At 41.9% G+C, this 15,551-nt stretch overlaps 1 protein-coding gene across 1 annotated transcript in view; it reads right to left on the bottom strand.

The window, feature by feature from the left end:
• Window positions 1-10,405: 10,405 nt before the first annotated feature.
• Window positions 10,406-15,551, bottom strand: part of ITGA5 (integrin subunit alpha 5) — a 143,096-nt gene continuing 137,950 nt past the window's right edge. The window contains exons 27-30 of the mRNA XM_069758712.1: window positions 15,269-15,388; window positions 14,890-14,991; window positions 13,543-13,665; window positions 10,406-12,040 (exon numbers count right to left, since the gene is read on the bottom strand). Of these exons, the coding sequence (XP_069614813.1) occupies window positions 11,957-12,040; window positions 13,543-13,665; window positions 14,890-14,991; window positions 15,269-15,388 (429 nt within the window). The 3' untranslated portion in view covers window positions 10,406-11,956. The remainder of the gene's footprint in view (window positions 12,041-13,542; window positions 13,666-14,889; window positions 14,992-15,268; window positions 15,389-15,551) is intronic.

Here is a 15,551-nt window from a genome sequence, read left to right as displayed (position 1 = left end):
CGTTCCACGCCTGCCGCGCTCCGATTCCCCCCCCGTGCTCCGATCCCCCCCCCCCCCCCGTGGTCCCCCCTCACCCCATCATACTTACCGATCCTGCCGGGGTCCCGTCCGTCTTCTCCCTGGGCGCCGCCATCTTCCAAAATGGCGGGCGCATGCGCAGTGCGCCCGCCGAATCTGCCGGCCGGCAGATTCGTTCCAAAGTGCATTTTGATCACTGAGATATAATCTATCTCAGTGATCAAAATAAAAAAAATAATAAATGACCCCCCCCCCCCTTTGTCACCCCCATAGGTAGGGACAATAAAAAAAATAAAGAAATTTTTTTTTTCCACTAATGTTAGAATAGGGTTAGGGGTAGGGTTAGGGTTAGGGGTAGGGGTAGGGCTAGGGTTTCGGTATGTGCACACGTATTCTGGTCCTCTGCGGATTTTTCCGCTGCGGATTTGATAAATCCGCAGTGCTAAACCGCGGCGGATTTACCGCATTTTTTTCTGCGCATTTCACTGCGGTTTTACAATTGCGATTTTCTATTTGAGCAGTTGTAAAACCGCTGCGGAATCTGCACAAAGAAGTGACATGCTGCGGAATGTAAACCGCTGCGTTTCCGTGCAGTTTTTCCGCAGCATGTGTACAGCGATTTTTGTTTCCCATAGGTCTACATTGAACTGTAAACTCATGGGAAACTGCTGCGGATCTGCAGCGTTTTCCGCAGTGTGCACATACCTTTAGAATTAGGCTATGTGCACACGGTGCGGATTTGGCTGTGGATTGGCCGCTGCGGATTCGCAGCAGTATTCCATCAGGTTTACAGTACCATGTAAACATATGAAAAACCAAATCCGCTGTGCCCATGGTGCAGAAAATACCGCGCGAAAACGCTGCGTTGTATTTTCCGCAGCATGTCAATTCTTCGTGCGGATTCCGCGGCGTTTTACACCTGTTCCTCAATAGGAATCCGCAGGTGAAATCCGCACAAAAAAAACACTGGAAATCCGCGGAAAATCCGCAGGTAAAACGCAGTGCCTTTTACCCGCGGATTTTTCAAAAATGGTGCGGAAATATCTCACACGAATCCACAACGTGGGCACATAACCTTAGGGTTAGGGTTGGAATTAGGGTTGTGGTTAGGGTTGTGATTAGGGTTATGGCTACAGTTGGGATTAGGGTTAGGGGTGTGTTGGGGTTAGTGTTGGAGGTAGAATTGAGGGGTTACCACTGTTTAGGCACATCAGGGGTCTCCAAACGCAACATGGCGCCACCATTGATTCCAGCCAATCTCGTATTCAAAAAGTCAAATGGTGCTCCCTCACTTCCGAGCCCTGACGTGTGCCCAAACAGTGGTTTACCCCCACATATGGGGTATCAGTGTACTCAGGATAAACTGCGCAACAATTACTGGGGTCCAATTTCTCCTGTTACCCTTGTGAATCTAAAAAAATGCTTGCTAAAACATCATTTTTGAGGAAAGAAAAATGATTTTTTATTTTCACGGCTCTGCATTATAAACTTCTATGAAGCACTTGGGGGTTCAAAGTGCTCACCACACATCTAGATAAGTTCCTTTCGGGGTCTAGTTTCCAAAATGGGGTCACTTGTGGGGGGTTTCTACTGTTAAGCCACATCAGGGGCTCTGCAAACGCAACGTGACGCCCACAGAGCATTCCATCAAAGTCTGCATTTCAAAACGTCACTACTTCACTTCCGAGCCTCGGCATGTGCCCAAACAGTGATTTACCCCCACATATGGGGTATCAGCGTACTCTGGAGAAACTGGACAACAACTTTTGGGGTCAAATTTCTCCTGTTACCCTTGGGAAAATAAAAAATTGCAGGCTAAAAGATCATTTTTGAGAAAATAATTTTTTTATTTTATTTTCATGGCTCTGCGTTATAAACTTCTGTGAAGCACTTGGGGGTTCAAAGTCCTCACCACACATCTAGATTAGTTCCTTTGGGGGTCTAGTTTCCAAAATGGGGTCATTTCTGGGGGATCTCCAATGTTTAGGCACACAGGGGCTCTCCAAACGTGACATGGTGTCCGCTAATGATTGGAGCTAATTTTCCATTTAAAAAGCCAAATGGCGTGCCATCCCTTCCGAGCCCTGCCGTGCGCCCAAACAGTGGTTTACCCCCACATATGGGGTATCAGCGTACTCAGGACAAACTGGACAACAATATTTGGGGTCCAATTTATCCTATTATCCTTGGCAAAATAGGAAATTCCAGGCTAAAAAATCATTTTTGAGGAAAGAAAAATTATTTTTTATTTTCATGGCTCTGCGTTATAAACTTCTGTGAAGCACCTGGGGGTTTAAAGTGCTCAATATGCATCTAGATAAGTTCCTTGGGGGGTCTAGTTTCCAAAATGGGGTCACTTGTGGGGGAGCTCCAATGTTTAGGCACACAGGGGCTCTCCAAACGCGACATGGTGTCCGCTAACAATTGGAGCTAATTTTCCATTCAAAAAGTCAAATGGCGCGCCTTCCCTTCCGAGCCCTGCCGAGTGCCCAAACAGTGGTTTACCCCCACATATGAGGTATCGGCGTACTCGGGAGAAATTGCCCAACAAATTTTATGATCCATTTTATCCTACTGCCCATGTGAAAATGAAAAAATTGAGGCGAAAATAATTTTTTTGTGAAAAAAAAGTACTTTTTCATTTTTACAGATCAATTTGTGAAGCACCTGAGGGTTTAAAGTGCTCACTAGGCATCTAAATAAGTTCCTTGGGGGGTCTAGTTTCCAAAATGGAGTCACTTGTGGGGGAGCGCCAATGTTTAGGCACACAGGGGCTCTCCAAACGCGACATGGTGTCCGCTAACGATGGAGATAATTTTCCATTCAAAAAGTCAAATGGCGCTCCTTCCCTTCCGAGCCTTACCATGTGCCCAGTGGTTTACCCCCACATATGAGGTATCAGCGTACTCAGGACAAATTGGACAACAACTTTCGTGGTTCAGTTTCTCCTTTTACCATTGGAAAAATAAAAAAATTGTTGCTAAAAGATAATTTTTGTGACTAAAAAGTTAAATGTTCATTTTTTCCTTCCATGTTGCTTCTGCTGCTGTGAAGCACCTGAAGGGTTAATAAACTTCTTGAATGTGGTTTTGAGTACCTTGAGGGGTGCAGTTTTTAGAATGGTGTCACTTTTGGGTATTTTCAGCCATATAGACCCCTCAAACTGACTTCAAATGTGAGGTGGTCCCTAAAAAAAAATGGTTTTGTAAACTTCGTTGTAAAAATGACAAATCGCTGGTCAAATTTTAACCCTTATAACTTCCTAACAAAAAAAATTTTGTTTCCAAAATTGTGCTGATGTAAAGTAAACATGTGGGAAATGTTATTTATTAACTATTTTGTGTCACATATCTCTCTGGTTTAACAGAATAAAAATTCAAAATGTGAAAATTGCGAAATTTTCAAAATTTTCGCCAAATTTCCATTTTTATCACAAATAAACGCAGAATTTATTGACCTAAATTTACCACTAACATGAAGCCCAATATGTCACGAAAAAACAATCTCAGAACCGCTAGGATCCGTTGAAGCGTTCCTGAGTTATTACCTCATAAAGGGACACTGGTCAGAATTGCAAAAAACGGCAAGGTCTGTAAGGTCAAAATAGGCTGGGTCATGAAGGGGTTAAATTTTTTTTTTTTTTTTTTTTTTTTTAACTTTCTTTATTGGTACAAAGATATAAAATAGGGGAAAACAAAAAAAAAGGCAAAGACTGCTACAGAACTCATGATAGTAAAAACCAAACCTTCAAACAAGCCTAACCTGAAATAGGGAAGTGCCAAAAGGAAACCAAAATATGCCAAGATTACTATTCAATAAACAAGGACCAAGTGCTAAAAAGTGTATATACAGATGCACTGGCTAATTAAATATACCAAAATAATGCCAAATACAACCATATTATATAAAAGCTTCAAACAGTAATGTTTTTACTGGCAAGTTGGTGTGTTTAAATCCTAAATGGAAAATAAGCCCATGTAAGATAAAGTGCAGATTATATAAAAAATATAATTTTCAAAGTCAGGCATTTTTAAAGTGTCATAGAACAAATCCAATCAAAGTGCTGTGCAGAAAAGGTGCCATTACAATAGGGCACAGACAGTGACACAAGTAGTCAAGCACATTAATAATCTGAAGCATTGCAAAGACAAGACATAACCATAGTGCATAAGAGGAAGGAAACCAGATGGGTAGCAGGGGCCCTAACTTTAGCCCATTTAGAGTTCATTTCATCTTCAACTTGCTTATCTGTTAACAGCAATTTTGACAAGGGGTGCCCAAACTTTTACACATTCCACTGTGTATCTACTATATAATTGTCTAAGGGTCACTTCCGTCCTCCTGTCTGTCATGGATATTAATTGGTTGCAGCCTCTGTCTGTCATGGAATCCAAGTCGCTGATTGGTCTCGCCAGCTACCTGTCATGGCTGCCGTGACCAATCAGCGATGGCCACAGTCCGATTATTCCCTCCCTACTCCCCTGCAGTCAGTGCCCGGCATCCGCTCCATACTCCCCGCAGTCACTGCTCACATAGGGTTAATGCCAGCGTTAACAGACCGCGTTATGCCGCGGGTAACACTCTGTTACTGCCGCTATTAACCCTGTGTGACCACGTTTTTACTATTAATGCTGCCTATGGAGCGTCAATAGTAAAAGGATCTAATGTTAAAAATAAAAAAATAAAAAATAATCATATACTCACCTTCCGCCGCCTTTCCCGCTCCTTGCGACGCTCCGGTAACCGCTCCATGCAAGCGACACGTTCCGGTGGCAAGGATGGTATGCAACAAGGACCTACCATGACGTCACAGTCATGTGACCGCGACCTCATCACAGGTCCTGCCCGCCTGCGCGAGAAGGACCTGCCATGACGTCACAGTCATGTGACCGCGGCATTATCACGGGTCCTGCGCTACCAACCCTGGGACCGGAAGCTGCCGAGTGCACCGCACACAGGCGACATGACTACAAGGGCTCCCTCGGAAGGGGAGTATATGTTTAATTTTTTATTTTTTAACCTGTGACATACGTGGCTGGGCAATATACTACGTAGCTGGGCAATATACTACGTGACTGGGCAATATACTGCGTGACTGGGCAATATACTACGTAGCTGGGCAATATACTACGTGACTGGGCAATATACTACGTAACTGGGCAATATACTACGTGGCTCTGTGCTGTATACTACGTGGGCTGTGCAATATACTACGTGGGCTGTGCAATACACTACGTGGACATGCATATTCTAGAATACCCAATCCGTTAGAATCGGGCCACCATCTAGTATAATATAATAATTGAAATTTAAAGATATTTTTTTGTTTAGTCATTTTGAAAAAGCAGCAGCATTTGCATCTCAGTAGCCTGGCCTGCAGACAACATGTCCACTATATTAATAAAGTCACAAGCAACGTGGAGGCCATGTAACATCTCAACCATCCACACCATTCGTTAACTTGGGCAGTGTGAGGATATTTTCACCTTGGCAATGCTTAGGGCAAAAATTGTGGAAAATCGTAACATTCCTGTTATGAAATTGCCCAGAATTTGCTGCCTTTTTATCCTGCTGTTTACTGTGTGGGTGTACTTTTTTGCTCAGCAAAACTGTAGGGTTATCTTATGCTAGTGTAAAGTGTGAGAGCGGGAGTCATAACTGAGCTGATGCTCCATCAAGCTGGCTGGGTGTTCATGTTGTGAGGGATTTGTGCTTGTACCGCCCACAGGTAGCCAATAGTATTGACTGCCCAGGTCCACAAGTTCCACAGATTAATAATGGAGACTTCTGTTCAAACAAGGAGGTCTTTACTGAACTTGATAAGAGTTATGTACAAAGGGTAGAGGGTACAACATCTTATATAGACATTTATTTTACAGTGTAACACATACACACTATCCTTCCACTGTAGTCTATTCCCGGGCCAGTATAGCTCAGAGTTTTGTTCTACTAGCATAGCTTGTCACTACAGTCCTGATCAGCAGGTCTCTCTACCTGCTCAGCAGTGCGCGTCCCATCACTTTCAAACACCCAATAGTTCCCACAAACTTAGTCCTGTTTAGGTCAGTTACCTTTGGTGTTTAGCAAGCTCAGGGTTTCTCGTGACATGTCATCCTATCCAAAGGACTCCTTTAAAGTAGAAGGCCACAGTCAGTTCCAGGGCGCACTGCTTCCTTGTCCCTTCGTCTCATTTGGTGCAATTAACCCAAACAGCAGCACTGCTCGCAGACACATCCTACTGCTACTTGGTTAGTCAGAGGGAGACGTGTGTCAGGAAGTAACTCACTTGCCCCAACACTGAGGCCTGCCCCTGTGCTCTAGTCCCAATATTAACGCTCTCTAACTCTACAGTCTGTTGCTGGGTAGATGTAACCTTTCAACTTCATTCTCTGAAAACACTGCAAACACCCATCTCTGTCATGTATTACATCACTATACTTTATAATACCTTATATTATTTCATCCTAAAGCATCTTTTACATATATTGTGATTATAATTAACATTTATTCCCATAAGGCGATTGGAGTCTTCAGGGATAGCAACACGACAGTGATTGTCCACACCTCTTACACTGGCTTATAGGGTTCATATACACTATTTTGCAGTGTGTAAGAGTTCATATGCAAGTTATGTAAAAGCAAAAAGCCACAGCAAAAAGTGGGACGTGCAAGCATTCTCCTTCATGAATTATATGGTCATAAACCTCCACGATGCAGCTTTCCTCTAGACAATTCCCGATCCAGTGTTTTTTTTTTTTTTTTTTTTTTTTTTAAAGGAGTTGTCCATTCTAAAACTATAACTCAGCAGTCATTCTATGTGACTACAGACTTGAGTATCTTGACATTGCGTGCTTAGGATTATCTGTTGCCGGCACAGGGAATGATGGTCATTTGACCACAAGTAAGTGATATGGATACTCTCAGCCACATTATGACTTGAGTAAGGCCAGAAACGGTCTTTACACTTGTATTGAGCGAGGCCACGCCAATCTAATTGGAATGTGGATGCAAGTCACATACTTGCGATCACATGACTGCCACTCCCGGCAACGGAAAATCCTCACAGCACACGTTATGCGAGGATTGACTTCAGACTTGTAAGGTAAGAGTGAACAACCCCTTCAAAAGGCAAATGTAGCAAAGGACAAGTGGAGCGCCCCCAGACGCAGGGCCATGGGGAACTCTGTACCGGTCCTCTCTGTCTCGGCTGCTGGGGTTGTCACGGTGGCTGGACCTGGTCCGTGACCCTGCTAAGGGGCGTCCAATGAAAGGGTGATGAAAGTTTGTCAAGGGTTCGTGACGCCACCTGTGGTATTTGGTCAGGGTGACCGACGCTATTGAGGGGTTCACTGTGGTGATGTAATGGCAGCTATATGGAATACCTTCCCACAGGTGAAATATATCCCCAGGGCTTCCCAGTAGTGTAGGTGGCGATGATGTGAGGCGCAGTTAATAACGAGGACACAGGGTTGCAGTCTCTTTACCTTTTAACTGAAGACTTCGGGATCCGCAATGCAGAGAACTGCTAACAGGGCTAGCTGAGTCCGGCGGGTCTGAAGGCACATCCAGAGTTCCCTTTGCAGGTGGAGATCAGTGCCTACCAACCAGCGCCTGTGTGTTGTAGTCCTTCTCTGCTGAGCACCACGTGATAGCCCTCACAACTTTCGTATTCGTTCGTTCTCTCCGTCCCCCAAGTTTATCTGGCTAGGACGCACCCATTTGACGGGAAGGCCTGGAGTTATTCTGGGACCCTAGAGATGCCCCTCTCCCACAATTGCCCCCTATGTCTGCTTAGGTGATGTAAGGTAGACAGCCAACCTATAATCAACTGTCCTGCCGCTATTTGAAGTAATGCTTGAAGTCTGTTACTTCCTCGGCGTTCCGGCCACCGGCTACGTGCCTCAGTAGGATGTTGCCGATCTCGGGGCACGACTCCTACTGGTGTATCTCCTTGTGCTGTTATCTCGTTTCTCACTTCTCCACAATATCCTTCGCTTCGTGTCCTTCCTTAGGATGCCGCCGCAAGGTAGTGCAGGCGCGGCTCCGTAACGATCTGTCCTTTCTGCTAGGTACCTGCCAGGAACCCACTCCTGACAGGTCCTCCCTGGAGCTCTCCCAGGCTGCGTTCTCTCTCACTTCCTGTCCAACCCCCAGTTTTACCAAAGTGTGAGGAGTGGCCTAATACATAGTGCCTTTTGCTCCCCCTGGTGGCCGGAGTGTGAAATGTAATGTGTGACTGATACCTGGTCAGGTGAACTCCTTTAGTGCAATCAGACATAACATCACTCCCCTTAGTGGCAGAGTGACATTACTGCAACGACCAGGACTCTGGGGTGCTGCACTAGCTTTCATAACTGGAGTGAAATTATTCCAAATCTGTGGCAATTTAGTCATGCAAATCCAAACTTGGAAGTTTGAGAAATTTCCTTATTGTGAAAGATTTTTCTTTTTTTTTGTGATTTAAAAAAGAAAAGTTCCATTCAACTTAGAAGGGAAGGAGTGATGGAGAAAAAGAAGAGCAACATGTTTAAAATAGAAAATCCTGCCATCAAGCAGCACAAGGATGCAGCGACAGCTGAAATAGCACATTGCTGTCAGAATAGAGACATATTGGATGAAGTCTGCATTCAGTGTAAGAATGTGTCACCATTGCCAGGAGTGTAAAACAAGGAAATCACCAGAGACCATTGTATTTTAAACATTTTATTACAGTAGGATACCCCTGAGAAAGGCAGCCAACCCCCCTCATAACACAGACAATTCATAATCAATCCTTTTGGGTGTCTAGTCACCTCCGTTTCTAATAGCTCAGCTCATACCAGTCTGATCCAGCAGAAAAGGAGCCAACAGGAATCATCCCTGGGATAAAATGATGAAAGGAAATCGAAATATAAAAATCACCCAATATGGGAGAAAAGGCAAAAGGAAAAAAAAAACAGACACAGGAATAATATTTGTAACGGCACAAACAGAATTTTTTTTTTCTTGAAGAGCTGACAATTGTACAACAAGATAGGACACTCTTCGAATGAGCCCCACAGGGTTGGCTATACATGAGAGAAGCAGAATTGCATAGTGTTAGATTAATTACTTTGTTTCCAGGCAGCTACAGTGTAGGTAAGAGCAGGGTCACCCTGAGGCCGGGATCACACATGCGAGAAATACGTCCGAGTCTCTCATGGTAATACCCGATATTGCCGCCGTCACTCAGGAGCAGAGTGTGAGGCTCCATGTATTGATACGCGTCCGCACTCTCCGCTCCTGAGTGACGGCGGCAATGCCAGGTATTACCATGCGAGACTCCCGACGTATTTCTCGCATGTGTGATCCCAGCCTGACAACCACACACAGAACTCGGACAATTTATTTTTTTCAAGCGTGGCGAGGGCACCATCCATGGAGAAGCCTAGCTTTCTCCATTTTGCGTATTAGGATTAGAAGCAAAGTTCTTTATTCACCACTCACTACATGTTGCCTAGGTCGAAAAATTGTTCTTTGAGGTTCTGGGGCAACAAAATGGAAAGGGAGGTGACTAAAATAGAGCGTCAAAGGAACTATACTAGTGGTAGCTCTGCAGGTACCCTTGTAGGACATACTTTATTTATAGGGATGAGCTGCAGAGTTTCTTTACAAATTGGTAGGTGTAAGCTCTGAAGCGTATTAAACAGGCAGCAGAGCGAAGGGGATTTCTTTTACCAAATGTCATCCCCACTCTGCTGGAAAATCCAACGCGGAAATTGACATGCTGTGGATTTAAAAACATAAATTGAGCTGCAGCGCAGATTGCCATTCACGATGTCACCCTTTTCAAAGCAAAAGATGAAATTCATGACAAATCCACGTGAAAATAGCATGGATTTTGTTATTCTTATCCAGTGGTAAAAAAACAATATCCACTGTGGATATATCCATTATGGGTTTGAGTTTGCCTACTGTACATAATTAACAGGGAAAAATATACAAGGTAAAAAAAAAATCAATAATTCCAAAAAGAGGACTTTTATATAATAAAAAGGGGCACATTTGGGTGCCTATCAATTTTAAACTAAATGTCTATAAAATTCCTTACCCAGTTTTAAAAGGGATGAGATGGTAACCCAAGTCTGTGGTATGTATTAAAAACTTGACCAAGCTTTACACTACATGTAATTTTGCCAGCTGCCAGTGACAAATCCAGCTCCTCTCCAGTGCCTCAAAAATAGCTAATTTAAAAAAAAAAAAAAAAAAGATAAAAAACCCCAGATTTGTCATCACAGGAAATGTGCAAATTCTGCCACAAAAGTGGTTCAGAGAAAAAAGTAACACAAAAGACATTAACAATACATACACGGAATAGCCAACCCCATATTCCACTTCATATGCATTACATAGTAAAAATCAATTTCAATAAAATAGCTAAAAACACATTTATTGCACTTGCAACACCTTTTAAATATCAGCAAAGCCCTTGTGTCCACGTGTTTAACACTTAATGGCATGGAACCAAGCAACACAGAAAAGCACCAAGATGCGCGACTGACTGTTCAAGCAATGCAGTGGTCATGAGTCTTTTACAAAAAGATAACAGAATCAGTGCTCAGCCAGATTTATGGACAACCTGCTGCAATATACTTATAAGGCACTTGTATCTTTGGTATAAAGTCCGATTAGTCCTAACAACAACAAAAAAAGTAGATTCTTTGGGGCTCTTGGTACTTTATATATAAATATATATCTTAAATACTGACTGCCTGGTCCTCCAACCAAGTCTTTACCTTTTGCATCTGCCCAAAGCTGTAGGGCTTCAGATAGATGCACCATCCTTGGTACTTCATATTTCTATGGCTATATTAGCCTACAACATGTATTTACTGAGCATTGCTACTCTAAGAACCTCCCCATGTAATCTGCACGCACACCCATCATAACTGAGGATCTTAGCACCAGAGAAGCATCACCTTGCAAATACAGGCTGGATGCATTTTACCTAGTCTTGCCTATTCCTTTTGGCATATCTTTGGCAAATTAATTTCATAAGATAGTATCTGGGGGGACATTAGCGGTAAATGCCTAAAAAAAGGAGCAAGCAAGCGTTAATCGTGACCCCTCACGAGTGGCCTCAGGTACAGGATTTAAATAGGAGATTGTGGCCTCAGTTAACATTCTGTACACTTTTTTTTTTATTTTTGCAGTTGTGTGCTATATACCTATCCAAAGAGTTGAAATTCGTCAAACTCAGATGTAAGTTTTCCCAATGTGCCTGTGTCACAAGGAGAAGACAGCTTCCATTTTCCTATATCTTACACATCGAAGCACACACAAATGATGTGATAAAATCTCAATAAGTTAAACAAGTTTCAGCTCAACGATCACTTAAAAAATTTTTCCATCCAATATTTCAAAACGGTTCTTTGGTTTCCATCTTTACATATGCAGTCCCTTTTCTCTGGGAATCCGTCTTCTCTTGAGTAGAGAAGTAATATTTAATGCTGAGGGAGGCAGCTCAGCTCGTGATGATGTCCAAAGGCAACTTCATAAGAGAACCAAAAAAGATCAGGTGATAACCAGCACCAAAACAGTGGTTAGGGTCAAGATGGACCAGCACGTTCTCCACCTACATTCTTGTTTTGGACGGGCTCAAGGGAAAGTCAGGATTTTGGTTTAGTCTTAAATAAAAATAAAGAAATTTAAAAAAAAAAAAACACCTGTCTCCGCAATGACCTCAAGTAGTTCACCTTCAGTAGAAGCCTGAGTGGTTCAGTCATATTTCCCCAGTGGCATCAGGTCCTTTCAAAACAAGCACAGGTTGTGAATTTCATAGATCATGATGGTCTCACTCCTTCTCAGACAATGTAGTGTCAATGTCATAACAAAAGAAAAAAAAAAAGCCATGACTGTTCTTTCACCTTCCCTTTCGAAGATTCTTTGGCAGTGCAAGGGATGAGGCTGTAGGCGCAGTCTAGGCCTCTGAAGCAGCCTGAGGTTTGAGTTCAGCTTTTTCCATAGCAGTTCCATATGGCAAGGAGCGTTTAAAGAAGCCAAGCTGTGCAGAAACCACAAACATGAATAGTTAAAATTGTAGATAAATTAGATAGACAGATTACATTTCTCCTCATACATAAAACAGAATGAATAATGAATAAGATAATTCAGCAGTAGGTACATTAACGTTACGGTGTCATCTTAATAGCTGAACTAAACTTTGTAGTTTTCTTGCTACTAAAAATCCTATAATCTGAAATGTCAAAATCAAATCCCTCCATTTTTCAGTCTCATTACCTTGATTACCATCCAACTCTGCAGTCTGACAGCAAGGGCCAGTCTCTGAAGCAAAAAGTGCAGCGCGCAAGCACTTTACTATAAGGGTATGGGCAGATTATCTGGAATTGGCAGCGCTTTGGATGCAGGACATCTCCACTGCATCCAAAGTGCTGCTGGCTATTGATCGCCGGTCGAGTCCGCATGTGATCACTGAACCGTACAGAATCACAAAGTCCAATACATTGCACTGGAGAAATTTATCTGCAGGATAAAATAGGCATGCTGCGGTCTGGAGAGACGCGCCGCATGTCAGTCTCCGCGGGTGATCAGCGTCTGTCTCTGGACACAGTGGACATGGGATTTCCTAAAATCCCATCCACTATGCTGTAACATTTGGACGCTGAGGGTTGGACGCTTTACAAGTATGCAATGTCCAACCCGCAGCGTATACCGATTGTCTGCACATACCCTAAAGCTGGCAAGAACTGCTCTGAAACTGTCTGAATTCCTGGATCAAAAGAGCTGGAATATCCAATGCGTCTACAAAATGAAGGGCCTGCATCTAGCTCCAATCCTGGGGTCCCCAGAACCACCATTTCAAAGGGTGCGGAGGCTGCAGTCACAGGAGACATGGCAGTACATCTACTAGATAACCACAAGATCTGCCATAGATCATTATGACACAATCTTTAGATTATTCGTTTAGAAATTATTCATTACAAGCCATTTTCATTTTTTTTTTTAATGTCAGTAAAGTGGACCCATCATCACGTCAAAAGTGGACAACTTTGCGTTTATTTTATTACCCATCCCCCAGTATTCAGTTTAATGGAATGCTCAGGGGAGCAGTGGGAATAAAAGGAGCAAAAATTGGCGAATATTGGCCTGGTGACATGTCTTTAAAAGGAGGAGTTATTTAAGATGTGGAAAACATGGCTGCCTTCTTAAAAAAAAAAAAAAAAAGTCTCACTTCGGTTTATATCTTGTATCTGATTGACAAGAATAGGGCTCAAAGAGACATCAATTTGAAATTTTGGGAAAAAAAAAAAAAAAAAAAAAGCAGCAATGTTTTTTTTCTTCTCCAGGAAAACCCCTTTAATGTTATCCAAGATGTTACATAGTGTAATGTATGATCCTGTCTATACAACTAGCAACAGCAAGAAATACAACAATATCAGCGTTCTTCTGTGCTAAATGTAACTCAATTTTCCCTTTTACAATTCAAAGAAAAACTTTTATAGATTAATGTCTAGAACACCGCACTAGGCGTTTCTATGAACTCACCTTATACAAAACATATATAAGCAAGGCAAGCAGCAACAGACCAATTAAGATGGCCAGTATTATAATCCATAGAGGAACGCCATAACTGCTCTCTGGTTTCAGCCAGTGAATGGTTGTATTTACCTAAAAAATTAAATAAAAAATGAAAAAAGTGTGTCATTGCATTAAAATAAAGTTCTGCTTATGTGAACATAGACTTAAAAAGGCAAAACTTATTTTTATTCTCTGCTTCAAATCATTCCACTTCCCCCAACACATTTTTCGCTATGTAAGGAAGAATACAATTAAGCATTTTATCATTGTTTTTGAGGTGCCTTTTTACTGGACTTTTCAATTTATTTATCTTTTTTAAAGCCATTAAAAATAACGAAGGAACCACTTTGAGACAAAGATGCTGAAAAAAATGCTCAAAAAGACATTTGGTCGTCTAAGCTTTACCAAAAAAATAGTGTGCCCATACACCTAGAGTACACAGATAATTCTTCGCTGAAATTTTTGTAACTGTCCCATTTATCTTAGAATGAAGATTCAGTCTCCAATATCTGCAACAAATCTGCTGCTTGAGAATATATCCGTCGTGATATAGCATGTATTCATGAAGGGCCCAATTCAATATTGTATTTGCACCCCCTTTTTTTTCCTTTTTAAATTTAGTTTTTATAAGCGACTGCCCATTTGTTTTTTGTTTGTCAGTGTGGTTCAAGTTTGGCGTTTTGAGAGAGGTTTCCAGCCGATCCATCAATTGCGACCTTTTTGAGTACATGTACTTTAGTTCCCCTTTGTAGTGAGGTTATGTGCATCATTTTTATACGCACTATTTTTGTGCAAATTTTGCAACATTTTTGTGGAACATGAGACTTGTTGAGCTAAAAAGGCGCAAAACAAGTTAAACTAAAACAAAGAGCATTATAGACTTTGGACAAAATTCATTTTGAAGAATGTGTATCACAGGACAAAAAAAAAGAAAGGAGACTTAAAAATAAAAAAATTCAAATGATGACTCAAGCACATGGTCTCAAAAGTCAAACACCACACTCTATAAATGACTATATACCTTAATATTGCACGTAGATAGGGAGGTGCACTCCATTTTGGACCACCTTTGTTGTGGATAATGCAGTCCATTCATAAATTACATGGACGGGTATGCATCTAAATAATCGCCACATAATTATTCCTCTAACCCACTTACAGACGATTTGTACCACTGTGTCGTGTATGGCCCGTATATTTCAGATGTCTTTCAAGTGATAGACGCAGCACCAACCACTAGTGGGGCGAATCTCCATAACTGCTCTAAACTTGTATCTCTTATTACCATTATTTGACCAACTTTTCCTAACTTACGTGGTGTGTTCCCTGAGGATATGATTCAGGTAGAATTTTGTAAGGAAGTCGATGAATTTGATATGCTACATCACATTGCAGCGCAAAGCCTTGGTTCTCATTCTGGGGGAAAACAAAAAACAAACAGGAAATCAAGGATTGATCACTGCATGTTACTAAAAATACAAAATCGCAAAATAAATAAATAAGATAGAGAGTTTTTATATGTATTCCACTAGGTGGCACTAGCTGCTTTGAGTAAAGTTTTCCCACCAAGAACTTCCGAATTGTCAAAAGAAAAAAAAATGGAAACAACTTCGACAACCCTAAATTGAGGCTCACAGTATAGAGAACTGTAGACTGCTTACAGACTACTAGAGGGGAGACTGGAATGTGTTACCTGTACAAAAGTGTTGGCCCAGACACGGAAATGAACCTTAAGTATGGCTCGTCGCAGCTTCTCCAACGGCCCGACATCACATCGAAGGTAGAAACAATCCGAATGAGGCGGAGCGCATTTCTGTAAAAAGAAGCATAGAATGGATCACATACAGTTACAACAGTAGAAAAGTAATCTACACAGACATAAGCTTTTATATATAAGAGTTTGTTAATCATTTTATTACAATAATTGAATTAAACATTAATGACCTGAACAAATCCACATTCTACAACTATCCACA

The sequence above is a fragment of the Ranitomeya imitator genome, chromosome 3 (assembly GCF_032444005.1).
Source record: "Ranitomeya imitator isolate aRanImi1 chromosome 3, aRanImi1.pri, whole genome shotgun sequence".
Classification (NCBI taxonomy): domain Eukaryota; kingdom Metazoa; phylum Chordata; class Amphibia; order Anura; family Dendrobatidae; genus Ranitomeya; species Ranitomeya imitator.
This window is presented reverse-complemented; position numbering and strand designations above follow the sequence as displayed.